The sequence below is a fragment of the Lontra canadensis genome, unplaced genomic scaffold, assembly GCF_010015895.1.
Source record: "Lontra canadensis isolate GAN:19392208 unplaced genomic scaffold, GSC_riverotter_1.0 scaffold120, whole genome shotgun sequence".
Classification (NCBI taxonomy): domain Eukaryota; kingdom Metazoa; phylum Chordata; class Mammalia; order Carnivora; family Mustelidae; genus Lontra; species Lontra canadensis.
This window is the reverse complement of record NW_022631114.1, coordinates 3009089-3036919: the sequence shown is the minus strand read 5'-3', so window position 1 is coordinate 3036919 and position 27831 is coordinate 3009089. Positions and strand designations below refer to the sequence as shown.

General features: G+C 37.5%; 1 protein-coding gene across 4 annotated transcripts in view; it reads left to right on the top strand.

Moving 5' to 3' along the window:
* Positions 1-26508, top strand: part of TSNAX (translin associated factor X) — a 32862-nt gene extending 6354 nt beyond the window's left edge. For all 4 annotated transcript variants that reach the window (XM_032841096.1, XM_032841095.1, XM_032841097.1 and 1 more), the window contains 2 exons: positions 20800-20927; positions 24645-26508. In XM_032841096.1, the coding sequence (XP_032696987.1) occupies positions 20800-20927; positions 24645-25022 (506 nt within the window). In that variant the 3' untranslated portion in view covers positions 25023-26508. The remainder of the gene's footprint in view (positions 1-20799; positions 20928-24644) is intronic.
* Positions 26509-27831: the final 1323 nt, after the last annotated feature.

The window sequence follows — 27831 nt, the reverse complement described above, 5'->3', positions numbered from 1 at the left end:
AATATTTAAAGTGCTTGGTTCTTTTCATCCTTTTCTTAATGTGAGTTCATTGACAGGAGAGATACCAGATAATTCAAAAAGATAAAGTCAAAGGCTGATTCATATTTATAGAAGTATATGAAAGTTCTCTCTTTCTATCAAATAGCTGATTCCATTGAACTCTGGACGTTTCATCATGAGAATTGAATTTATGTGATATCTGCTCGGTGTGTCCAGTTTTAGTGTGAACATTTATAATTTCAACTTGTTTTTCAGAAATGTCAACCTGTAGAATATTCAGATGTCTTTTGTTGTTGCTTAGTAATTATATATATTCTTGATCCCTAAACAATGGGTCAAGGTTAGGGGTGCCTACTCCTCCCACAGCCAAAAATGTACATAAAACTTTTGACTCTTCCAGAACTTAACTGCCAGTGACCTCCAGTTGACTGGAAGTGGTACTGATAATATGAACAGTCTGTTAACATGTATTTTGTATATTAAGTGTATTTACTGTATTCTTAACAGTAAAGTAAAAGAAAATGTTCCTAAAATTATAAGGAAGAGAAAATACATTTATAGTACTAAACTATATCAAAAAAATTGACATATACGTGCATTATTGCAGTTCAAACCTGTGGTGTTCTGGGGTCACCTGTTATTTGTGTGTGTGTGTGTGTGTGTGTGTGTGTGTATTTTTTTGCTGAGGTATAACTTACTTATAAAGTTACATTAGTTCTAGGTATACATTGTATATATTGTGAAAGGATCACCACAAGAAGTCTAGTTAACATCCATCACTATACATAGTTACAGAATTGTATTTTTATGATGAACTTTTAAGATCTGTTATTATTGTTACCAACCATAGTTGCCATGCTGTGTATTACATCCCACTTTTGCCCACCTTCAACAACCACCTAAAATGTCTTTTAACTAATCAGTAAAAGCAAGTTAAGGCTGGAGTGTGTTATTAGAAACTAAAGTGAAAACTCAGTTGTATGAAGAGTCATTCTGGTACGTTGCCAAAAGTGATCCATTCCCATCATCATTTATTATTTATTATCAGAGATTTGTTTTTTTAAGTTTTAGCACACATAATAAACAAGGTTTAATGAACTCAGTTTGTGCTGTCTTGTGGCAAAAGCTTGGACATGACAGGTTTGGCAGGGTTGGGAGAGAACATGTAACTGCTGTTAAGAAGGGAGAAGGGAAAGCTAAAACAAGCCTCTTGAAGAAAACCTGAGAATATATGCATGATCTTGTAGTAGAAAAGATTTTTTTTTTTTGAAAGGACACAAGCATTAACTGGTAAAGGAAAAATGGATCAATTGGATTTCATTAAAATTAAGACGTCATTTATCCGAAGACGACATTAAAGTGAAAGGGCAAGCCTAAGTCTGAGAGAAGACACATGCATACCTTGGATAAAGGACTCACGTACAGAATTTTTGAAGAATTCCTACAGATCACCAAGAAGACAGGCAATTTTTAAAAATTGGACAGGGGTGCCTGGCCGGCTCATTGGGTAGAGTTTGTGACTCTTAATCTGTGGGTCATGAGTTCAAACTCGCCCTGGGTGTAGAGATTACTTTAGAAAAAAATGGACAAAAAACATCAGTGGGCCTTTTTTTTAAAAAGCATATGAAAAGGTGCTGAACATTATTTACTGGAGTCATGCAAAGTAAAGCTAAATGAGATACCATTTACTCATCTGCAAGATTAGATTATAAAGACTGACAATACCACTTTAAAAAGCTTTGACAGTATCTAGCTAAAAATGTGTGTCTACTGCATGATCCCTTCTGGCTATGTAAGCAATAAGAATGAGGCTTATGTCACCAAAAGACATGCAAGAAAGCTGGTAACAGCTATAGTGATAATATCCTAAAACTGAAAAATGACCCAAGATGTCCATCAACAGGAGGAAGGATAAATAAATTACAGTATATTTGTACAGTGTAATAGCTGTATAGCAATAAAAAATTATAAACATGCATACCAGCAAATATGAATCTCACATACATTCAGTTGGGCAAAATAAGCAGGCACAAAGAAGTATCTACTGTATAATTCCATTTAAGTGAAGTTGAAAAAGAGGCAAAATTGATCTAAGGAGCCAAAAGGCAGGATAGTGGTTACCTGGGAGTGGAGGTTAGGGGCAGGGGTTATTGATTAGAGGCATGAGGGAACCTTCTGGAGTGACAGAAGTGTTTTGTATTTTTAGCTGGGTGACATTCAGAGTGTACACATACTTAAAAATTCACTGAGTTACACATGTAAGATTTATGTACTTTATATAAATTATAGCTTTTTTTTTTTTTTTCTTCACAAAGTCACTATTGACAAATTCTTAGTTCCTTTTCCCAGAGTGGTTCTTCATATCAGGAGATCATATCAATAATCTCTTTAGGGTATAGGGGTTCCTGGCTGTCTTTAGAAGAGCATGTGACTCTTGATCTTGGGGTTGTGACTTCGAGCCCATGTTGTGTGTAGAGACTAGTTAAATAAATAAAACTTTAAAAAAGTCTCTTTGTGGCAGTCTTATGGTGAAAATAAATGCCATGTTCAGTGAAAACAGCTATGTCATTCGTATTGTTGATATTCTCTGTCAGAATCCTTTTGGTGAGGTTTCTCTTGGGTAATCTGACATTTCCACTTGTTAGGGCAGTTTGGTTTTTTTTTTTTTTTTTTAAGATTTTATTTATGTATCTGACAGAATGAGAGCATGCGCACAAATAATGGGAGTGGCAGGCAGAGGGAGAGGGAGAAACAGGTTCCGGCTGAGCTGAGCAGGGAGGCTGACGTGTGGGGCTTGATCCCAGGACCCTGGGATCATGACCTGAGCTGAAGGCAAAGGCTTTAACCCACTGAGCCACCCAGGCGCCCCTGATCTGAAATTTTTATCTGCTTCTTCTAGTGAAAGTGGATTGGGAAGGAGCTGAGCTTGAACATCCAGCCATTTCCCCGTGTTAGTTCTCAGGGTTGATTGGAATCCAAAAGTGGCATGTCTAGGCTGCAGGTATGTTATAGAACTTTTCAGGGATATAGATCAGGAGTGGTGGCATTGGGGTTCCTGTAGGCTCTTTGGGAAAAGCATGCGACTGTTGATCTCAGGCTCCTGAGTTCAAGCTCCATGTTGGGAGTAGAGATTACTTAAGAAAAATCAGGAAGGAGGAGCAGTGGTGTTATCATTTCTTGATACATGAGTATTACACTGCCATGAGGAATCCCAGTGACATTGCTGCTGTTCCTTCCCGGGAGCTGGAAGTAGCTTGCACCATACTAGAGACAGATCGGTGGCAGACGTGCATTTCCAAGTGGCCCTGCTCCGTATGACTGTGTATGCATGTATGATCCAAAGGGCCACTGGGTGGTGGAGTTGGTGGTGGGGAGCAAGTTGGGTCTCCCAGTTTCTAGAAAGTCCTTGATCTGAAGCGCAGTGTGGTCTAAATGTCTTAACTGCGTCAAAGTGAACAAATCACATTCTGTGGCTTCTAAGTCCCCATCAACTCGGGTAACTAAGGGCAAGAGTTTGAGTAACTTCCACAGCTTGATTGTTTTTCTGTCACACCATGCAATAAACTTATCTTATAAAAACTTCATGACAATGTAATACATACAGTAAAAGGTGGCTGTAGTAGTCTTCACTTTTGACTTCAGTCCATCCTTAAAAACTTTCGTACTTCTAGAAAAACTGGTATATGTTCCTCACGATGTTAGTGCTTCGTCATATGATGTGTCTAGATTAAACGTCTCAATTCTGTATTAGTTCAAGGTTAAGCCCTACCAATCCTCATAACTTAAAGTTTTGGCGGGACAGTGTAGATTTGCTTTATTTCCCCCAGTAATCTATTTTGTATGTTCTTCGTCAGTGAGTAAAGAGTAAGGAAAGACTTTAAACAAGATCGAGGACCATATGGGTAGTGACATAAAAAGAAACCTAGAAAGTTGCTCCTGGCTTTTAGAACAAAATGGAGAGATGAAGAAAAAAGACAAAGGAACATTTCATTGAGTCAACAGAATATCACTTAGGAAGGAGACATTGCAGTATTGGAGAGAGTTTAGATGGGGCATTAATAAAATGGAAGCAGTTTTCAGATTTTCCCTCTTCAGTGTATCATTGAGGATTATTGGAAGCACCAGTTCCATTTTAGGCTTTTATCTATCTTTTGTAAGTTTTTGTGAAGATTGCTTGCTTATTCATGGTTTAAAAATTTAAGGATTTCCTGTATCTCACTTTTCTCTAGTTAAGCCCTTAAAATAAAATGAGATTCTTTAAATCTAAACAATAAAGTTTTTTTTTTTTCCTTAAAGTTAAGGAATAAAGCAGTTAAAGAGGTATCTGGGACTTAACATTTTGCTGACAGGTATTTTATTTGGTAAAATAAAGTTACTTATAATTAGAGTAGCATTAACAATATGATGTTTATGAATAGCTTTCTGCTTGTAATTGTTAAATGCTTGTTTTGGTGTTACTCCAAATAGTTGTTCTTTTGACTTGAAGATAAAACAATTCTGGCATTGAACTAAAGGAGTTCTGTGCTTTTCCTCATTAAGAATAGTGCTAATGGCACGCAGAGCATTTCCCTAAGGGATACTTGTGTGAGCTCAAACGTTGAGTATCCTCCTAATAATTGAACAACAACAAAAAGTTAGGTCTGTTTTCTACACATTTCTTATCGGAGTAGATTACAGATTGTCCCAAGGGATGGTTAAACAAATGAACGAATAATTAGTTGCTTGAAATAAGTCACTTAAAAAAATGTTAGGTTCTGTCATGTTTTTGTTTTGTGTTTTTCCCTTGTTGAAAAATGAACAGTTGGGGGAAAATGTTCTCCATCTCCAAGAAAAAAAAAATTTTTTTGTTTAGTTTATATCACTCTGATAATGATAAAAATCGTTATTTAATTTTGAGATGTTTTGGTGCACATAACTAAGTTCAGTCCCTAGCTAATATTTTAGTTCTCCTATTCAGGAATGTGAAGGAATGGTTAAGTGGCTATTTTGGACCACTTAGACATTTTTTTTAAGCTGTTCTTCTTTATGACCTTTGCAATATCCCTAAGTTATAGATGTTATTCTTACTGCTAAATAGGTGGGAAAATTGAGTTACATAGGAGTTAAGCAACTTGCTCAAGATAAGCTAGTAAGTGGTACCATTGGTTTCTTACCATATGGATTTAATTTATCTATTGACTTTAGAACATCACTCCTACTAAAGGCTTAGTCTTGCTTTAAGTCCTCTTCCCCCCAGTGTTAGGGTTTTCCTTACAAATTCAGCACACATTATAGCTCTTATGTTGCTCTTTTTTGTCCATAGCACTTAAAACCTTCTGACATACTATGAAGTTTCTTTTTATGTTATAGTGTCTCTCTTTCCTGTATTAGAAAGTGGACTCTACACGTCTCTACAGATTTTGTTGTGAGCAACAGATTTCGATAAAAACAACAGGTTTGGTTTTTTTTTTTAAGATTTTGTTTATTTATTTGACAGAGACAGAGATCACAGGTAAGCAGAGAGGCAGGTGGCGGGGAGGGGATGCAGGCTCCCTGCTGAGCAGAGAGCCCGATGTGGGGCTCGATCCCAGGACCCCGGGATCATGACCCGAGCCAAATGCAGAGGCTTTAACCCACTGAGCCACCCAGGTGCCCCAAAACAACAGGTTTTTATAAAAATTTAATTTAAAGTTTACAAAAGTTTTTTAATAAAAATAATATTTTATAAAAATTTTTATATAAAATTTTTTCTAAAAAGTTCATTTTTATAGAAGTTTAATAACAGGTTTTGATAAAAGTTGACAGAATGAAGAACAAAACCATTTTCAAAGGGCTTTTCTTTTTTTGTTCAACCAGGTCCTTTATCTGATGATTTACTTTTGCAAATTTTTCCTTGCCTTTTTTTGTTTCTTCCAAAAGAAAACCTGTTTCCAGTGGCTATTACCTACACATGATAGTAGAAATAGGATCGGTATTAATATTCAGAAAATCCTAAACTTTGTTTTATCAGTACAGAGAAATTTGATACAGGTTCAGCCTATTAGCAAAATTCAGAAAGCTCACTGAGAAAATGAACTAGAATACACAGAGTCATAAGCCTTTGGAATGATAGAACAATTTAGTGAAGGGAAAGATATAGCTGAAAATTGAATTTATCTGTTTATACATGAGATTCATTATGCCAGAGATGTTAGTTAAGATAAAGCTAAGAACTGAAATAGATGAATAAACCATGACGTTTTGGTGGTTTAACAAAGCAGAAATTGTTTCTTTCTCCCTAAAGTCCAGGCTTTGTGGCGGTAGCTTGCACGGGCTCTGTCAGCTTAGTCATTCAGGGACCCAGGATCATGGGGTTCTGGCATTATCAATACATGGTTTCCACGATGAACTAGGGCATCAAAATAAAGCCTGTGGGTTGTGGGAAAGAAGGGTGCAGGGTGATTATCCCTGCAAAAGATAGATCACGTCTGCCCACATTTTTTTGGCGGGTCGCATGGCCACATCTAACTTCAAGGGAGAATGAGAAATACGATCTCTTCCTATGCCAGGGTAATGAAATGTGTTTGGTGAACAGTCAGTTTTTTTTCCTGCCCATTATGGCAATTTGATGTCCATTTGGTTTAGTGGAAAATCCAGGTATATGCGTGATGATGGATTTAAAATTTTTTTTCTGAATATATTTTAATTTTGTTTGAAAACATTCATTCACCTAATTTGAGAATAATTTTATAACTGAAAGAATGGTTAGAGGATACCTAGTCCTGCTACCTTATTTTTTAAATGAGCTTAGTGATGGTATTGGAATTGAAATCTGGTTTATCTGCTCTGATACATGTTCTGCTAGACCACTTCTTCTCTGATAGCTAGTATTACTATAATTACTGTAATACTAATAATACTCTAATATAATAATACTACTAACAATCTACTATCATTGTTTTTTCCAAAGCCAAAGACTTTTACTTGACTATCTCAGATCCTATATGTGGGTAAAGATACTGGTACTTCCTTTAATTTTACCTGTACATGTAAGTAAAATGGATACAGTTTAAATTTGCATTTAAATGTGAGATGGTTCAGTACACATTTTCCTGACTATTTTAATCACAATTTAGGGGCACCTGTGTGGCTCAGTCAGCTAAGCATCTGCCTTCAGCTGTGGTCACGATCCCAGGGATAGAGCTCCCCTGCTCTGTGTGGTGCCTGCTTCTCCCTCTCCCTCTGCTTGCCGCTCCGCCTGCTTGTGCTCTCTCTCACTGTCAAATGGGTGAATAAAATCTTTTAAAACAAAATCACAATTTAGTAAGAGTGTATATCATAGTGCAGACCCCTGTGGTGAATAGTATGACCATGAGAAAAATCTCTATAGGTATTTTCTTGGTTACAGAAACTCCATTTGTAAACATTCTTCTAGATAAATGTCTGGTTCCTACAACTTGGACTGTCCAAGTATGAGGTCTTCTAGCCTAGTTGCTCTTTTCACCTTTGAACATTCCTGTTGCTTTTCTGAAATCCTGTTTGAGAAAGCTCCTTTTTGGAGCTGAGGCCTGTCAGTTGGTAAGGATGGAGCTAAGTAGGGAGCATGGAAGGGACAGACAGCTTCTTACTTAGTTTTGTGTGAATGCACCAAGTCAAAGAGCTTATACCATGACAAACTATTTTAATTTAATATGCCTTAGTAGGATAAACAGTCGTGTTCCATTAATACAATTTGCCATTACTTAGAATTATAATGCATGTTGGGCTAGGGTAACATGTCAAAAGAATGGCCTCTTTTAATACAAGTTAATACACTGCAAAGAAAACGGTAACAGAGAAGCGACTGACTTCTTTAAAGAAGTTAGAAAATGTTGTCGAACAAAAATTAATCACCTTCATTCTTTTTTTTAAGATAAATGGTGGAAGATGTATTATGAGCTTTATTTTTCCAAAGATAATGCCCTCATTCTTATTTTAGTTATTCTCACTTTAGTTTAATTCAGCAGTTTCAGAGGGCCCTTGTCCCGATACTGATGCATTATTCCATATAAATCCTGCAGTGTAGGCAGATGTCCGTTCTTCACAAACACGAAATTGAAGTGCAGTAAAGTTCATAAATGACCTTCGTTCACACAGCTAATGAGACTGAGTTAGCTTGTGAGCCTCATTTCAGGTCTGTGCCTTTCTTTTATGCCACCCTCATATTTTATTTGGAGGAAGGCTAGAGGCAGGGAGGTGAGTAAGGAGGTTGTGGTGGTCATTCTAGGTGTCACATGAACAGAGTCCCCACGCTGGTGTTAGCCATGGAGATGGAAAGGAAAGAGCATACTTTTCACATGTGGTTTTTTAAATGTGCAAGGGGAAGGAAATAGTCTCAGGACCACCTTTAGGTTTCTGGTTGGGTTGGTTGAATGAGGGCGTTATTTAAGAGAAGAAAACTGGAATGTGGAATGGGTTTGGGATGATTACTTGGAAATTATGGGGCATCCAAGTAGTTGCCTAATAGGCAATTGGTTATAGGGTCTAGAGAGCTGATGATACAATGCAGGACTGATCTTCAGTTTCAGCCTCAGAGTCATCGGCTTATAAGCTGTTGTTGGGTTTACAGACACGAATAAAATTGTTCAAGGAGAGTATAGGGTGGCAAGGAATCAAAGACTGCGTCCTGTGGAACTTTAACTAAAGGGAATAGAATATTTGACTAAATTGGATCCCAGAAGAACCAGGAGAGGGTGAGATCCAGAGCTTAGGTTAATTGACATGCCTTAGAGGAGAGGACAGCCACCTCTTCAGAGATGGGCAGTTAAGGATGGGTATAGAGGTAGGTAGTGGAGGAAAATTTTGCTCACTATCTCTCTTTTTCTGTTGTGTGCCAAGAGAGAAGGGATGGGAGGTGGGGCAGTGGTTTGGAATTGATGGGAGACTGGAGGTAAAAGAAGGACTGTGAGGGGACTGGGAGTGGGTCCTTAACCAGAGACATTTATTGTGACTATCTGAAAGTTTACCTGATGAGTAAATTTGATCTTTTGTATATAGCAATAGAAGTGAATGAGGTAGAAATTTAATTTGTGGTTAGGGTTTTGCTCATTAGTTGCAGCAGATGACAGTGGGAGAAGTAGGACAAGGTACTCAGTTCAATAGACTATGGCCATTTTGGTTGTTAAAAGAACACTTCTGTGTCTGTTGGTAAGTAGTGTATTACTAACTGTGATGAGTAGCAAAGTCAATAAATAATACAAATTTCCACATATCTGGCGTATCTCATAAGCCAAACACTATAGATCCAAGATACTGTAGTAGTTTTGTTAGGGCTGCCATAGTAAAACACCACAGACTGATTGGCTTAAACAGTAGGAATTTACTTTTCCACATTTCTGGAGCCTTGAAGTCCAATAGGCAGGATTGTTGTTTTTCTGAGGACTTTCTCTGGTTTAAAGATGGCTCCTGTCTTTCTGTGTCCTCACATTGTCTCTCCTCCACACACAGGCATCCTTGCTGTTTGTCTCGGTGTGCTAATCTCCTCTTCTTACATGGGCACCAGTCAGGTTGAATTAATCGTCCAAGTTACTAGGGTTAGGGCTTCAGCAGATAAATTTGGGGGATGTACATAGTTTAGCCCATGACCTGCTTTCTGGTTTTGTGCAGTGCAGCTAGGGGGCAAGCTGCAAAATTAATGTTACTCCAGGGTGGGGAGATGGGGGAGTTGCTCTGAGCTAAGTCCAGAGGTGCACCTGGGGGGACTTGTGCTGTGCAGCTGAGCTGTGGCCCCTTTCTGTAAACCTCTGCAGAAATGCCCTAAGGGGATGAGTCGACAGCATTGGGGAAGTTTGCCAGGAAGCAGGGATCTAAACAGGTGTTTCATGCAAAGCATATTTCCTCAGGTTGCAGTAAGAGTCTTTGAGGTAGGTTCAGGGGAGCTTTGCTTTAGCTGAGACATACCCCCTGATGCTGAGGGGAGCGGCTCTGCACTAGGGGAGGGGTCTGGGGGAAGGAATCTGCCCTGGGTCTTACCGAATGCCTGAAGGACAGCACACCTCTCCCACCCAATAAGTGACTTCCAAATCTTTCTTTTTTTTCCCCTTCTACTCCCTTTATTTATATCTCAGTGGCTAGAGCGAGGATGGTGAGAGAGGAACAGAGATTTGATGAGTAGTGGAGAGATAGAGGTAGAGGCAGGCCTGTGAATCCCCACGTAGGCAGGATCCCCAGTCACTGAACGACTCATTGAAATGGAGAAGGTCATGGGAAGAGTTTGATGATGTTCCCAATATCAAATCTTGCCTCAGTGGCTTCATTTAGCTAGAGAAAGACAGATTAAAAAGACCTTTCAACCACCATCTAAAAATCAAGAAATGATTTGGTAAGTAACTTACGCTTCTGTCTTATAACACTTGGTAAGCAGTTTTATAATAAATATAGCTTAATGTAGTAAGAAAGTAAAAGAGTCTATTTAGAATTTGGGATTAATATGGATTTATATAGTAATTTATGTTCCTGTTAAATATCTTGAACATCATTGCAAGGAACAAAGGAGTTGAAAATGTTGACAGGAGACGTTAAGGGATTACTATAGTGATTAAGTGAGATAGGAAGAGACCATGATCCTTTGGTACTAGCAGAGTCAGCTTGGAGGGATTTAGAAGATCACCAGATTACTATTAACTTTTCTACTCATTCAGGTTTGCTATTTAAACAGATAAAATTTACTCACTGAGGTGAGGTAGAAAGAGAGCATCTGCTGTCAGACACACCTGGGTTTATGTGTTCGCTCTGGTATTCCTTAGCTTTGTAACCTTGGAGCACAGTATACAACCTGTCTGAATTTCAGCTTCCTCACCTGTATGTGGGGATAGAAATAGCTGCCTCATGGGTTGTATTGAAAACTAAATGAGGTATGTTTATGGAAAGCATTTCCTATTTTGTTTGGCACATAACTGTTAACAAATGTTTATTCTCTTCCCTTCTGGAATTTAGCAAAATTAATTTGTAACAGTATGCTAAATTTTAAAATTCATTTTCATTTTGGGTTAAGAACTCAGTCATACTTTTTCAGCATACACTCTTCAGTTTTAAAGTAAAAGCCATGTGCAAATGGACGATATCCAAATTAGACAAAGTCCAAATTAGTGAAATTGTGCTTAAGTTTTACTGTTGGTAGTATAATTGCATGTATTTTACAAAGCTAAGGCTTATGGATGTATTTTCAATGTATAATTTATGTATTTGCAGGTAGATTTATTTTAGCAGAGTGGCATGTGACTAAACCTGGATCTGACTTTAACATTTCAGTGATCTAATAGAGCTAACTTCTGAAAAAATTGAAGTGGTGTTCTTAAAAATAGTTATAAATGCAGTTTCAAAAATTGACATACGATTTATACATCATAAAATTAACCCACTTAAATTGTATAATGCAGTGGTTTTTACTGTAATCACAGTTGTACAGCTGTTACCATTGTCTAATTCCAGAGTGTTTTCAGCATCCCAAAGGGACACCCCTTACCCGTTTGCCATCACTCCCTATTTTCCTTCTCTCACGCCAATACACCCAAGCCTAGACAACACTAATTTACTTTCTGTCTCCATGGATTTGCCTCTTCTGAATATTTCATATAAATAGAAGCATACGGTATGTGGCCTTTTGTGTCTGGCTTTTGTCACTTACCGTAATGTTTTCAAGGCTCTCATGTATGTTGTAGCATGTATCAGAACTTTGTTCTTGGGATGCCTGGGTGTCTCAGTTAAGCGTCTGCCTTTGGCTGAGGTCATGATCTCAGGGTCCTGGGATCAAGTCCAGCATTGGGCTGCCTGCTCAGCAGGGAGCCTGCTTCTCCTCTGCCTGCCACCCCCCCCGTTAGTGGGTTCGCACATGCGCACACTCTCTCTCTCTCCCACAAATAAATAAATAAATAGAGCTATCTTAAAAACAAAACAAAACAAAAAAAAAACACTTGATTCTTTTTTAAGGCTAAATAATATTCCATTACATATATACCACATTTCGTTTATCCATTCATCAACTGATGGACATTTGGGTTGTTTCTACTCTTGGGTTATTGGGAACAGTGCTGCATTTGTCTACAAGTCTTTGTGTGAGCCTCTACTTTCAGTTTCTTGGGTATATACCAAGGAGTGGGATTGCTGGGTCATATGGCAAGCAATTTTTTAAAACACTGAAAGCCTGGAAAAAGTAGTTGAGTACAAAATTTGAATTTAGAATGAAACCTCTGTCTTGTCTGTTTACCTTTATATATGGTTTTTGATGGGGATTTGGACTGGATGTATATTGCTTAAGTATTATAAGAATAAGTAAAAATAATCAGAAGTCTTTAATTGGGTTTCCTTGTATATGTTCTAATAGGGGAATAAGGAGAAAAATAACAGATTACATAAAAGCAACCTACAGACTTCTCTCTTACTGGCAGCTGATTCTGTAAATAATTCTAATTGGATTTCATCCAAGGTAAAAGCAGAAGGGGAAGACATTGTTTGATGGAATATGGCAGTAGGTTGAAATTTTTCACCTTGGGGATTATTCACTGAAAATAGCGGATGTCCTTTTCATCAAGTTGAAACATAACTTGTTTAAACATCCTTTTACCTAGATGTGACCAAAACTGCTTTTCAGTGTTTGGGGCCAGATGTCCTTGAACTTTCTGTGTGTTATATCATGAAACCTACTTACCATGGAGCAGTAATGGCCACCTCATCTCTGAAGTAACTTGAATCAAACACATTCTAAAGACAACTTAAATAATGACTTTAGATATACTTGAAAATGGAATGTTTGACAGCCGTCCATATTTACGTAGATTGACACCACAGATGAATTTTGAAGGCTGCTGTTCTATACCCTCCTTTTTTTTCCCCATAAAAAATAAATCAGAAAACTTTAAGACCTCCGGTTCTGAACTTCATCAGTTTGAACTTCAATCTTGTAAGAATATTTCTTTCCATTAAGGACTTAAATCCAAAGTACTATAAATTAAGTATAATTAGATTATTCTGAACATTTGAACACCAGGTTTTAAAATATTTTTGTCATAGCACTTACAGTTCCATCAAACTAGTGAGGAAGAACCACGGAGGAATTATTTTAAATAATTTTCTAAACATTTGAGTCTCTTCTCAAGGTACTTTTGGGAGTGGGGAAAGGAGAAGGTTGTAAAGGTGTCATTCTTTCCTTCAAAACTCTGTGGTGCAAAAATAGTTGTTGATAGCTCAGAGCTGGCTGAAACATGTAGCTGAAGTGTAAGTTTTATGTAAATGGTATGAAGAAATGCGTGCTTCCTTGACTGGGCATATCAGAACATTTAAAGCTTTTTTTTTTTTTTTTTTAATAGGTAAAAAGGATTTGAGAGAAGACAGCCTAGGTACAGAATAGCACGGAGTCATGAAAGTATGTGGTGTGAGAGACTAGAGAATAAAGTTGAGCAGAGCATGGAGAATAGTTGAACTGGGGATTTAGTGGGAGAAAAAGTGAAAAAAAATTCATTAGGTTTTTTATGGAATTGACTGTAAAGAAGCAGTCTTTTGAATTAGATATTTTTTTTACTTTGTGACATGGGTGAATTTCTTAATTTTTTAAGTTCTCTGAGCTTCAGTTTATCTCTAAAGGAAGGATAATAGTCTAGTCACGTGAGGTTATAATATACATGAAAAAGATGGATGTAAATATCAGATATGTTAGCTTACATATAACTAACACTTGGGACTTAGTAAGCTACTACTCATACTTTATTTATATTTTTAAAAAGTCTTGCTGGAGGCTTCTGATATATACCCCAAAACAATTAAAAGCAGGGACTTTGGCAGATATCTGTACACTCATGTTCATGGCAGCATTATTTGCAATACCCAAAGGGTGGAAGTGACCTAAGTGTCCATTGATGGATGAATGGGTAAACAAAACGTCCCATGGCTGTACCGTGGACTGCTCTACAGTCTTAAAAAGGAAGAAAATGCTGACACAATCTACCACATGGATGAACCCTGAGGGCATTGTGCTAAATGAAGTAAGCCGGTCACGATAGGATAAATACTTCACGATTCCCCTTATGTGAGGTACATAGAGTAGGCCAGTCCAGAGACAGACAATAGAATGATGGTTGTTAGGGGATTGAGGGAAAGGGGATTGAGAGTTGTTTAACAGGTATAGTTTCAGGGGCGCCTGGGTGGCTCAGTGGGTTAAGCCTCGGCCTTTGGCTCAGGTCATGCCTGGGATGGAGTCCCACATTGGGCTCTCTGCTTGGCAGGGAGCCTGCTTCCTCTCCTCTCTCTGCCTGCCTCTCTGCCTACTTGTGATCTCTCTGTCAAATAAATTAAAAATCTTTAAAAGCAGGTATAGAGTTTCAGTTTTGTAAGAAAACAGTTCCGGAAATGGGTGATGGTTGTACAGCAGTGTGAATGACTGCCGTGGAACTATGCACTTAAAAATACCCACTTAAAATGGGAAGTTTTATGTTTTTACCCTATTGGGTGAGTTTAATACTATTTCATATGCATTTATGTGTAAGAATACAAACATTTTAGCAACAGCATACTGCTCATTTCTATGTCATTCAGCAGTGCTTTGTTCCAGGAGCAAATGATGGTTCTGTTTAATTGCCCTATCATTTAGTTTTACTAAACGGGTTTTTTTTTGTGGGTTTTTTGTTTGTTTGTTTGTTTGTTTTTTTAGTAGGAAGAATAGTTCCTGCCATTCTGAATTTGAAAATTACCATAGAGATCATTGTGTACTTCTGTTTTACAACTGAAGGGCAGGCATGGAGGTTGGTTGTACTTAGTTGATTTTGCTAACTACAAATCATTTTAAGAATGTATTCACTGGAACCGTTTTCCATGCTTTCGATTAGCTCAACTGGATAAAACAGTTGGACAACTAATGAATTCAGCCAAATATTTTTTTTCCATTCACAGAGGAGTGTTGTTTTACCATATAGTCTCCTGTAAATAGCATCTTGATTAAAGTTCATTAAGAATCAGGAATAACTTTTATAATACTGGTTTGCTGTATTCACTGTTTGTCCTCCTCTCCCTCCGTAGCTGAACTCTGGAACTTAAAATTATTTCTCTGTGATTATGCAAGGCATTTCAGCTGTTTGGTCCCTGTTCTGCATTTAGCTCCATGTCTACCCTTGCATGTCGCAACAGTCCTTAAAGGAATCTTAAACAAAGGGACATCTACTCTGGGATGCTATCCTTACACATTATGAAGTAGGTCCTGGAATTTCAGTCTTGAACAGGATCAAGTTCTTAGACAGGATTTGCCCTTGCCAGTGTTTATAAGCAAAATAGTGCAATGCAGCAATATTTGTTCCCACTACAGTGATTTAAGCCACTTTGCTCAGAGAGCTTAGGGGGTTAGAATCCTTTTGATGTTGTTTTAAGTACCACGTTTTCCCTCTTTTCCATTGGTGGTTTTTTTGTTAATTTATACTTAACTATATATACTACATATAGTATATATATAGGACCAAAGTTTTGTACTCTATACACATTTATGTGCATTCAGCTGAAGCATTCTGCCTTTCCAGGTATGCCATTCTACCATTTCACACTAGAGATTCTCCAGAGAAGCAGGAGAGAGAGCGAGTAAGGAATCGATTTATATATTTAAAAGAATTGGCTCTTGTGATTGTGGGGGCTAACAAATATGAAATTTCCAGAAAAGACTGGCAGACTGGAATGTCAGTAATGAGTCGGTGTTGCAGTCTCGAATCTGAACTCCGCAGTCTGGAAATATAGGCGAGGTTCCTCTGTTGTAGTTGTGGGGCAGAATTGCTGCTTCTTTGGAAAAACTTAATCTTTGTTCTTTTTTTTAAATTAATTAATTAATTAATTAATTAATTTATTTGACAGACAGAGATCACAAGTAGGCAGAGAAGAGGCAGAGAGAGAAGGAGGGGAAGCAGGCTCCCTGCTGAGCAGAGAGCCTGATGCGGGGCTCAATCCCAGGACCCTGGGATCATGACCTGAGCTGAAGGCAGAGGCTTTAACCCACTGAGCCACCCAGGCGCCCCTTAATCTTTGTTCTTAAGGCCTTCAGTTGACTGGATGAACAGCCTCTCCTCACCCCCATTATGGAGGGTGATCTGCTTTACACAGAGTCTTATTGATTTAAATACTAATCACATCTAAAAAATACTTCACAGCCACATCTGGACTGATGTTTGACCAAGCAAGTGATCACCATAGTGAGCCAAACCGACATATAAGACTAACTATTATGTACTGTATTGTCATAGGAGAATAGAGAGGAGGCTGGTTCAGTTTGAGTGATAACCCCACTTCTGATATCTTCTACCTTGAATTGCACATAGGAATTCATATCTTTTTTTTTTTTTTTTTACATTTTATTTGCTTATTTGAGAGAGAGACAGAGAGAGCATGAGAGGGGAGAAGGTCAGAGGGAGAAACAGACTCCCCATGGAGCAGGGAGCCTGATGTGGAACTCGATCCCAGGACCCTGGGATCATGACCTGAGCTGAAGGCAGTGGCTTAACCAACTGAGCCACCCAGGCGTACAGGAATTCATATCTTGACCATCAAGCCAGCTCGAGGTTTATAGGTGTATAGATGTGATTATCCTCCGTCTTCAAGTTTACATTGACTTAGACCCATTAATCCAAGACAATGATTGCTCGGCAATGTCATTGAGAGCCTTAGCTTGAAGGTTCAGGAAAATTTATGTTGCCACCTTCAACTGAAGCATGTTACAGTTCTTATGCTCTCTCCCATCCCTATCAGTAAACATGTGTAGAATAAGCACCTTGCCGCTTGTGTTTGATTCTAACATTGAAAGTACTACTGGTTTTGCTTAACATGGCCCTGAAATGTAAGCCAACCCTAGGAATTTGGAGACAGGTTATATACCTAGAAATATTGAAGTAGTGATTTATATTAACTGTAGGGAAATTCACATTACAGAATACATGTAAGTCTTGTGCATTTGTTGAATTTTTTAAGGATTTTAAGAACAATTCTGACATTTTACAAATACAGGTTTGTGTACCCATCTTTGAAATTTAACCTTTGACGAGTTAATAACTTGCCTATGGCATGAGTCGAGGCTGATATAGGTAGTGGGGTGGGGGGAAATTGAGCAGGGTCTTAGTGAGCTGTGTTAATGATTTTGCTCTGTGTTCTCAGAGCCATGGAAAGCTATTTGGGCTTTAAGCAGGGAAGTGATGTGGTGACTGTTCTTTATTAAAAGGACAAACATTCAGTGGTATGAGAATGGATGACAGGTCAAAAAATGGATGCAGGGAAGACCTCAGAATTGGCAAAACAAAGAGGGGGACTGCATTTGGAAGGAAGATTGTGATTTTGAAGTCCCTCTGATGAGATTGTCAAGTATGTATTTGGATATATGGGACTCTAAGCCAGAGATGTAAAGTTGAGGGATGGCAGGAGTAATTGAAGCAAGGTGTAGGTGAATTTGAGAGAGCCTGGGACTAACTAATAGATGCAGAGAGTAAGAGGATCTGGCCAGAGAGGTAGAAAAAATAGAAATTAGGAGATGATGCTATCAGAGGGACCAAATAGAAACTCGTTTAAAGAATTCCTCCTGGGGTGCGTGGTCATGTCATGATCTGGGTGCTCAGATCATGATCCCTGGGTGCTGGGATCAGTTTCTCTGTGGGGCTCCCTGCTCATTGCAGAGTCTGTTTTGCCCCCTCCCCTTGCCTCCTGCTCATCCATGCTTTCTCTCTGTCTCTCAAATAAATAAATACAATCTTAAAAAACAAAAACAAAACACAAAGAATTCCTCCTTTAAAGTGGTCAAAATGCTGACTGCTGCTAAGATTGAGACTGAAAAAATGTCCCTTAACCTTATTAAATAGTGTAATCTTCATGATAGCTGTGTGTAGAGATGGGCTCAGGGTAGGATGAGGTAGGCTAAGTGTGAGGTGAGGTTATTGAGAAATGTTGTAGCGAGCTGCTTTAAGAAATTTAGCTCTGAAGGGGAGAAGAGAGATGGAGCAGTAGTTGGAAGGAAAGAGGTCCAATAGGCAGGAGAGATCTGAGCATGTTTGAATACTGACCATTAGCATCTGATAGAAAACACAAGGTGGAACATTGAAGGCAGGATCCATTTCAAGCTTCCTGCTGGGGTTGCATCTTTATCCTGATCGTAGAGACAGCGACTAGTCTCAAAAGATAGAATACTTCCTCTGTAGTGATGGGTGTAAAGGAGAAATAATATCATTATTTATTTTCCTAATTCCCTATTATATTCACCAGGGTCCAAACAGGAAACAAGCTACACAGTAATTTGAATAGGGCAAGTTTAATATAAGGATGAACTGTGCAGGGGGTTACCTGATAGAGCAAAAGTCTATTCTAAAAAGTATAGGAATCTCGGAGGGGGCAGCCACTATCCCAGAGCTAAGGCAGGGCATTCAAGTAAGAAGCAAATCTAGAAGGGTATACCTCTCACCCCCACCCTCCCTCACCCCTTGAAGGCATGGCCCATTGGATGGCAGAGAAGTCTGCTGAGGTATTGAGCTGATTTCCAGAATTTCCATAATTCTCAAACTCCTTGCCCAAAGTGGTGGTGGCTCATTGGGAAGCTGCTCTCAAGGAAATGCTGTGTGCTACTGGTCACCTCAAGCAGCTGGTTGCCTCACAAGGAGAAGGCTGCTAGGAGGGACATGTGAGAACCGGAAGGAGAGCTTTCTCGTCCTTTGCTTTCCTTCCAGTGCTCTCTACCAGCAAAGTTTAATATTGTGCCAGCCGACATGTTTTAGGGTCCACCTCCGTTATCTGAAACAGTGGAGCTGAGAGACAGTAAATGGACAAGCGACATCGATGATTGATCTTTTAAACTTTTTCTACTTTTTTGCTATAATGATAATGATGAATATCCTTGTATGTAAATCTTCGTGCACATATTTTCTGTTTAACTCACTCATAAGAGCTGACCGTAGTAGAGCTTATTTAGAGATGCAACGAGTGGTCCTTAGGTTTTGTTCTTCCCTTTTGTGTGCGCGAAGTTATTTCTGGAAGGAAATGACAAGTACAGATTGTCTTTGGGAAAGAGAATTGGGCGGTCACCTATTCTGAAAACAAAAATTTTACACAAGTATTTTTTATTGTAAATGTAAAAGATGTTATCTGTTCTGTTAAACTTAACTTTATTGTTTCATTTCTCAGCATGTTACGGTTCATGAAACAGTGTCCTATTCTATCATGTCCTGTTCTGTCCGCTGAAGGCACCAGTCTCTGACCTTGCTTTAACATCACTTGTGGCTCAAAATGAATCAGGGTATTTTATTTAGTAGTTTCCTCTTACTGCTATCAAAACCAGGTCATCCACTTCCCTTTGTTTCTTTGACCCTTACGTGGCATTTGATGTGATGATACCCAGTGGGCAGGGGGGTCTTAATAATGCTGCTGCCAAGCCTGCCTTGTAGTGTCAGCGCTGGGAGGACTCTTCACAAGAAGTGTTAGAGAGACAGCTTGAGTGTTATGAGTCTACTCAGTTCTGAGTTTTCTTTCTGTAGTAAGAATTCTCTTTTTGTTCTTACAACAAAGCCTTTTTTTTTTTTTTAAGATTTTATTTATTTATCTGACAGAGAGGTAGCAAGAGAGGGAACATAAGCAGGAGGAGTGGGAGAGGGAGAAGCAGGATTCCCACAGAGCAGGGAGCCTGATGTGGGGCTCAATCCCAGCCGAAGGCAGATGCTTAACGACCGAGCCACCCAGGCGCCCCTACAACAAAGCTTTTACAAAGAATACTAAGACAGTTTCTTAATAGTAATGACATTCATTTTAAGAAATACTTTTTCCCTGTAAATATCACTTTATGGATTATGCTGTAATAAAATAACATTGAAAATTGTAGGTAGAGAATTTCGTTTTTTCAAAAAACACTAGAAGAAAGTATTTATAATACTGTTTTTTTGACCTTTACCAAAATTTGTTTTTATTTCAGTGTTAATTTTGTAGAACTTAGATCTGGTACAAAATTGTATTGCTCATTAGGTTTTTTGTTTGTTTTTTTTTTTTTTTAAACTTAAATTACTAAAGCAGAAAAGAGTTATCTGTTTCTTCAATCCATTTTGGAGTAGGAGGAAAAAAACCAGTATTTTGACACTTAATTCTGTATTATTTAGTGTTTTTTGCCTATTAAAATTTCAAGAAAGATCCAAATTTTGTTTGATTTTATGCCTCGTTTGATTAAAACATTATCTGTTTTGCTGCTTCAGGGAGCAAAAAATAATCCAGTGTGTAGTTTCTGCTACAGCTTAAAGAATTTTTATAATAGCATTTTCTTAAATTCTTTAAACAGTTTTTTTTTTCCTAAGCATCTTTAACATTTCTCCATAGGAAGGAGTATAGATTTTTTAGACTATAAAGACCAGTGAAGTAGAAAGAGCTTGAGTACATTTATATTTGAGTGGTCTGTGAAGTTCAGTGTCAGAAATGTTTGGTGTGTTCAGTACTAACACCTACCATCTATCTCAAGTAATTCTGTGTAGTCTAAGTATTGAATCCAGTGTTACCATTAGAATCCGCATCCTTTAAGCTTTTTTTTTTTTTTTTAAGATTTTATTTACTTGAGAGAGAGAGGGAGAGCAAGTGGGAGGGAGAAGAAGAGAGAATCTGAAGCAGATTTCACACTGAGTCCAGAGCCTGATGCAGGGCTTCATCTCACAACTATGAGATCATGACCTGAGTCTAAACCAAGTCGGACACTTAACTGACTGAGACACCCCAGTGCCCCCCATTAAGCTCTTGTTGAACTAGGTGATGAGCAATTTGAAGTTCTTTATTGATGACAGTCTGACTAATTCATTGGTTGTTTCTTAGTCATTTTCTTGGTTGGTATTTCAGGACTGCAGGAATATGTGGAGGCTGTCTCTTTTCAACACTTCATCAAAACACGATCACTAATCAGTATGGATGAAATTAATAAACAATTGATATTTACAACAGAAGACTATGGAAAAGAAAATAAGACCGTAAGGATTTAAAATTCATTTCACATTTATTACATAATTTATATAACAGTATAGTGATGTTAGGAGATTTGCTGGCTTGCAATGCTAAGAATGTTGAGATAGCGGCGTTGCTTCTAAAGTGTGATTTTAGAGATAACCCAATTAAGGAAATGGCCTTTTGAAAATTTTTGCTCATGGGTGGAACAAGAGCAGCTGTGGCTGTGTTGGGGGAGAATAATGCTATTTATCTAAAGCACTGCCAAGTGATTACTGTTAAGTCCAGTCTTGATTTTACTGTTATTTATGATGTGCCCCTTGTAAGCACTATCTCATTTCATTTTGTTATTAACTGAATGAGGTAAGAATTATCACCCTCATTTTACAAAGTAGGAAACAGGCTTTAGAGAGTTGAAACAACTTCTCAAAAGCCACACAGCTAATGAAGTGGGACAGAGCTAAACTTGGAAACCAGGTGTTTTGAAATCTAAGCCAGTGCCCTTGCCCACTCTACCAGTTATTTCTCAAAATGTGCTACAGAAACCCTTGTACCAAGTATGTGCCTCAAAGGAGTGTTTTATAGGATTTGATTTCAAGGTTTTCAATTAGGCCGTGTTTGGTATATGGCACATAAGTGCTCACTAACGGTCATTATAAAAGTTAATATAAAATTGTTACTGTATAGGAGAGCTGTTAATCACTTACTAAATTCATAAAGCTTGTATCTGACAATTATGTAGCTATTCCGAATTAAGAAAAGAGACATTTTTGCAGTTTGACTTTTAAATAAATACTGTTTTTTGCCTGGGTTTCAGAATGTAATATTCAGGCAATGAAAGGTGAGATTTGATACTTCCTGAGATACCAGTACACTTAAGGATACAATTAGACAGTTTTTCCTATCTTAGTTTTTCATAATTTTTTATTACTTTTTAAACATTACTCAGCCAGGATGGTTAGGCAGAAGTTGGAGGAAGCTGTAGAAATAATGTTTTCTTGAATATTAACTAAAATGTTTACATTGAAAGGTCAGACTTAATTTGGCATGACAAATATAACTTTAAGGAAGCCATATATATTCTCAGTTTTTAAAATTATATGAGGTGTATTAAGGAGGACATTCATTTTTGAGAAGTAAAATTCCTTTAGATTATTTAGTGAAGATTGAATTATGAAAAGAATAAAGTAAGCCTATTTGATCTTGCTTCTTAAATATATTAGAGAAGTTACCACACCCTCTTTCAAGTTCTTTCTAATTCAGATTGGAAATAATCAGGGTAAAAATGTAAAGAAAAACTGAGAATAATGCATTGTTTTCAGGATTTAGGTAGTAAATTATTCTATGACTATGGTATCATAATAATTCATATGTACTTTTCAAATTAAGACCCACATTCATAAATAATTTTTCCTTTTAGTACTCAAGATTCTTGGTATCGAAAATTCTGGGCTTTTGATAGGGGAGGGCATTTTGTTCTGACTTGCCTACTGAGAATATTGTCAAAACCATTTAAATTTTAAAAAATATTTTACTAGGAAACATTTCAAACATACAGTAAAGTACTATATTTGCTCCATCGAGATACTTTTCACTAAACTACTTTAAAGTAGGGGCGCCTGGGTGGATCAGTGGGTTAAACTACTTTAAAATAAATTATAGATTCCATGATATTTCACCCCTACATACTTTAGACACATCTTGAAAAATTGCATTTCGAGAAATTTTCTTTTCTCTAGTTTCTAATATAATTATCAGTAAAGCAGAATTTATTTCCTTGGTAATTAGTTGAAATTTGTTAAATTTTTAACATGCTTGTTTCTCTAAAATCATCTTCTTAGGCATAACCAGGAAACTCTTTCCATCTAATGATAGAAACAAAGAACATTAATATGTGCTTAAGCTAAAGTTATTTTTATAAACAACCTATAAAATTCGGTCCTCCCCCCTTCCCTCCCATAATCTACCCTTTCTCAAAAGATGCCAGTTCTAACAGTTAATAGAAACAAAACATAACAGGTAGTTTTATGTCATGATGTTGTTTCAGAGGCATCAGAAAAATTAGGAAATTATGACTTTGGGTACTTATCTGGGTATGTCATTAACTAGCTGTATGATGTATTGCATTTCTTGGACCTCACTTTTTATATCTGCGTTGAAAGGATTGGCCCAGACGGTCTCTGAAGAGTCCCATGATATCAAGTGATGTTAATAAAAATATAACTTTGACTCTGTCATTTCCTTGCTTAATTCTCAGTGACTGTCTGTTACCCACAGGTAAAGTTCACATTCCTTAATGTGACTTTCTTTCTGTAGTCGTCCTGTACTACTACTTGCTTTAAACTTTACCCAAGGAAATACCTCATGTGTTCCTCCAATACATAACACAGCCCTCACCTGCACACTTTTGCAGTTCTCTGTGCCTCAGATGTCCTCCAGTATGATTGCAACCTCACTCAGCGATGTCTCATACAGACTTTTAATAATAATGTAGGCCTCTCCTCTTCCAGAAAGGTTCCAATAGAGAGAGGGAAAAGTGGACGTGGAGAGAGGAGATGGATGTGGTGGTGGCGGTGATAGCAGCTAACATTTATTGAGTATTTACTTTGTGTTGGGCATTATGCCAAGAGCTTGGTAAATGTTATCTCATCCTTAAAATAAACCTCTGAGGTAGGTACTGTTATCCCATTTTACAGATGAGGAAACTGAGGTTTAGAGAGATGAAATAACTTGCCCAAGGGCATACACCTTATGAAGCAAGGTCCTGGAAGAGGTGGGAGGAGATGGGTCAAGGTCATTTGGAAGAGTTAACCTCAAACAAGAGGAGGGACAACTCATCATCTGAGACTGGAGGATAGAAGGTAAAGATGGATGGGGACATAAATGAGCTTTTTATTTTGTTTTGTTTTGTAGGATAAGGTCATTGAGAGAGCTTATGCCAGGTGACCTGGCAAATGGTCAGGTCAGTGAAAGTAGACAAGATTGTCTACTGGCAGTGGAGAGGTTTGGGATTGTGTAGGGGGCTGAGGAGAGTGGTGAAGGTTTGGAATAGTGTTGGAAGAGACCGGAGAGAAAACTTATAGGAGTAAGTAAAAAGGATTGGTGAGTATTTGTAGCAGTACCAACTCTGTATAGTTGTGATTACTTTTTTTTGGTCCAGTGGTATTCAGCCACTTGAATAAAGCACTAGCATGAGTAGATTTTAATATCGATTCAGGGTGGTGTCTCTGTTGGGCAGGTGGAGAAAGGAACAACAAAGGAGTCTAAAGGAGCTGAGGAGGAGATAGTGAAAGCGATAAATCACGATGGTCCGTGTTATGTGGGGATAGAAGAGGCCACAAAGGGACTAAGCGACTTAGGAAAATATGAGTGGATCACAAACCTGGAGGGCTTTATGATTTGTCATTTGAATAAGTAAGTGACTGTCATGCCATGAAGTCACCAGGCTTCGTTTAAGAATGTTTTCATTTTACTTCATATGTCAAGTGAAGTTGGGAATAGTTGATTTTAAAATGATACAGTATTAGATCACAAAATTATCTGGAGTCACTTACTGCAACTTTCTACCCAGGGCATGCATTCTTGTAACATCCCAAATGGTCATTAAACAAAAAAGACCTTTTTTACTTAGAGATTAGTAGGACTCATCTGCTCTTGATTTTGTGCCTTATGATAAATGCAATACCTATTCACACTTTTTCACATTGTATTTTCTTTGTGTGTGTGTGTGTTTTCTTTACCAGCCCTCCTCTGACGCGCAGGATAAGCAGTTTGGTACTTGGAGACTGAAAATCACACCTGTTGATTACCTGCTGGGAGTGGCTGATTTAACTGGAGAGTTGATGCGGATGTGTATTAACAGTGTGGGGAATGGGGACATTGACACCCCCTTTGAAGTGAGCCAGTTTTTACGTCAGGTTTACGATGGGTTCTCATTCATTGGCAATACGGGACCTTATGAGGTTTCTAAAAAGTTGTATACCCTGAAACAAAGTCTGGCCAAAGTGGAGAATGCTTGTTATGCCTTGAGAGTCAGAGGTTCAGAAATCCCAAAACATATGCTGGCAGATGTCTTTTCAGTTAAAACAGAAATGATTGATCAAGAAGAGGGCATTTCTTAGGATACCCTACTTGGTTGTTATTCTCTTGAGAGACCAGTTTGTAAGACTGTTATTTAGTATTTCGTTTGACTTTATGGTGGCTTTTACATAGAAATGTTTTCAGTTGTACTTGTTTTAAATTGTAAACAACCTGTACATAAATTATCGAGACGAATCATTTCTTTATCTTACTCATGAACGTTTGCATACAAATGTTTGCATATATGCCTATTTGAATTTTTGCTGGCTAAATTTCATCATTTATCTTTGTAATGTGAACATGCTTCAGAGTGCACTTTCTGCCATACCTGTTTTAATTTACAGTGTGTGAAGTTTGGAGTGATAATATTTAGTGGAAGCCATTTATAATTTAAGTGAAGATTTTGTTATATATAGCAAAGATTTCTTAGTTACGCGTCTGGACTTGAGCTTCCTGTTTAAATTTCTTGGTAATATTTTGTCAAGCCTCCACTATGGGCTTATTCTATAGGACAAGAATGAAAAATTATTAAGTTATCAATAGACTTAATTTTATGAGGTATAGTAGTGAGAATTCATATTATATTGTGGCCAGTTTTTAGGCCATTTTGAATCCATTTGAAAGCCTTCCAGAAAAGTGACAAGACACCCAGTTTTTAGTTTTTACATCTGGTTTTTATCCTTTATCACAGAAAGTCTGATAGTGAATTGGAGCTAATGTTTTAATATCTTCACTGGTGTTTGAATTCAATTATATAATTGTACATACATCTGAAAATCTTTCAGTAATGATTATTTAGCAGTTCTTTCATTGTCATTATATTACATTAGGCATGTTTCTTATAGATAGGTCTATAAGAAATTACATTTAAATAATTATAATGAAGTTTGAAATTTTTGAAATACTGAGTTAATTCAAACTTTTATAGTTGTCCAGTTGTGTTACTTGATAGTATAAAAACTTGCCAAAGAAAATTTATCATGTACAATTCAGCAATAAGACAATTGTCAACACAGTTGGGAATAACAGTGGTGGTCTCTAGTAATATTTAGAATTGGAATTTACCTTCTGGAATTAGTTATAGCTTATTCCCTGTGATGTGAAACTGATTTGAGCATGACACTACTGGCTGACAACCAGACGTTTCCATTCGGTTTTGTGAGTTTTGAGAATCTAGATAATGGATTTTATTTGTGGAAAGACTAGCTGCTCTGTTTGCAAGGGCTGGTTCTTTGAAAGTGAAATTTTCTCCAAAACAAATATATATTTCATATATATATCATGTAAAGGAAAATGAGACGTAGACATGCCTAATAAATTAGGTTGGTTGGTTTGCTTTGGTCGTGATAAGTGTTTTGGTTTTCCTACTTGAGAACATTGCTAAAATACAGTTTCATTACATATTTTTGTTTCTTTTGCCACTTAAAGTTAAATTTATAATGTTAAAAGTAAAATAACAAATGGATTGATGAATGTCTTACAGATGTTTAAAACTGAAGTCTTTAAATAAAATATTAAAAGATAAAAGTTAAGCTTATTTTTTGATCATATTGAGAAATACTTAATCAAATTGTTGTAGAATTTTTGGCCTAAATAGGAAGCCTAATGTAGACTAGCTTAATGTGGAGATTTATTATTTCCTAAAATAAGTCCAGATATAGAGTTTCAGGAAGGACATCTCTTCAATCATTGACCCAAACTGGGTAACATTCTCATCTTTCTAAACCAGTTAGTGGAAAGAAGGAGATCACTTGGATAGGCCAACATACCTTTTTTCTGAGAGGAGGAGAGACACAAGAAACCAAATTAGGGCATTGTCATCATAGGAGGAGGGGCAAATGGCCTTTGGGTAGGCAGTCAGCAGTATCTACCACAGGTGGATTGATGCCATTGCTGTTAATGCACTGCCACGTTGCATCTTATACTAATATGGTGGGTCTTGGACCACTCATAGTAGAGCATCTCTAATCTATCCTGAATGTCCCTCAGTTCTAAAATAGTTGGTCTGATAGCATCATCTATTGTAATATTTTTCATCTTTATTATAAAAAGACTGGTTCTAGATTACATGGCAAGTAACTGACAGAATTCTGAAATAAAATTGGGTTATTTCCTTTGTAAGTAATTCCTGCACGTATTAAATCAGTGGGTTTCAGAATCTACACTGCAGAGCCTCAGGGCTTTCTGAGGGTGCCTCAAAGAAGATGCTGGCTATGTAAATGAGTCATTTGGCCAAATAGGTTTGAAAACTTGATTCAGACTCTTTGCACTCTATAGACTCACCTTAGATTCAAATCTACAAATAGATTAAAAGTAAAAGAATAGAGTCAGATATTTCATACAAATAGTAACCAAAAGAGAGGTACACAACATAGACTTTAAGGCTAATTTTTCGTTTTTGCTGGGGACATGAACAGCCTGTAATGGTTAAAGGCTCACTCTATCGAGACTATATGGCAATCTCACACACACACACACACACACACACATTAACCACAGAGTCCCAGAATACATGAAGCCACATCTGACAGAACTCAAAGGAGAAATAGACAATTGAACAGTAGTAGTTGGAGGCTTCCATACCTCACTTTCAGTGATAGCTGGAAGGATAAGACCGATGAGTAACGAAATCGAGGACTTGGAGAGCACTATAGACCAGTTGGACTTAGACTCACATAGAGCACTCCAACCACTAACGGAAGACACAGTGTTCCCAAGTGCGTGTGGAACATAATCCACAAAATGTCAGGTTACAAAACCACTCTCAATACATTCGAAAAGACTGAAACCATACGAAGTATGTGACCACAAATGGAATGAAATTAGAAATCAATAACAGAATAAAATGCA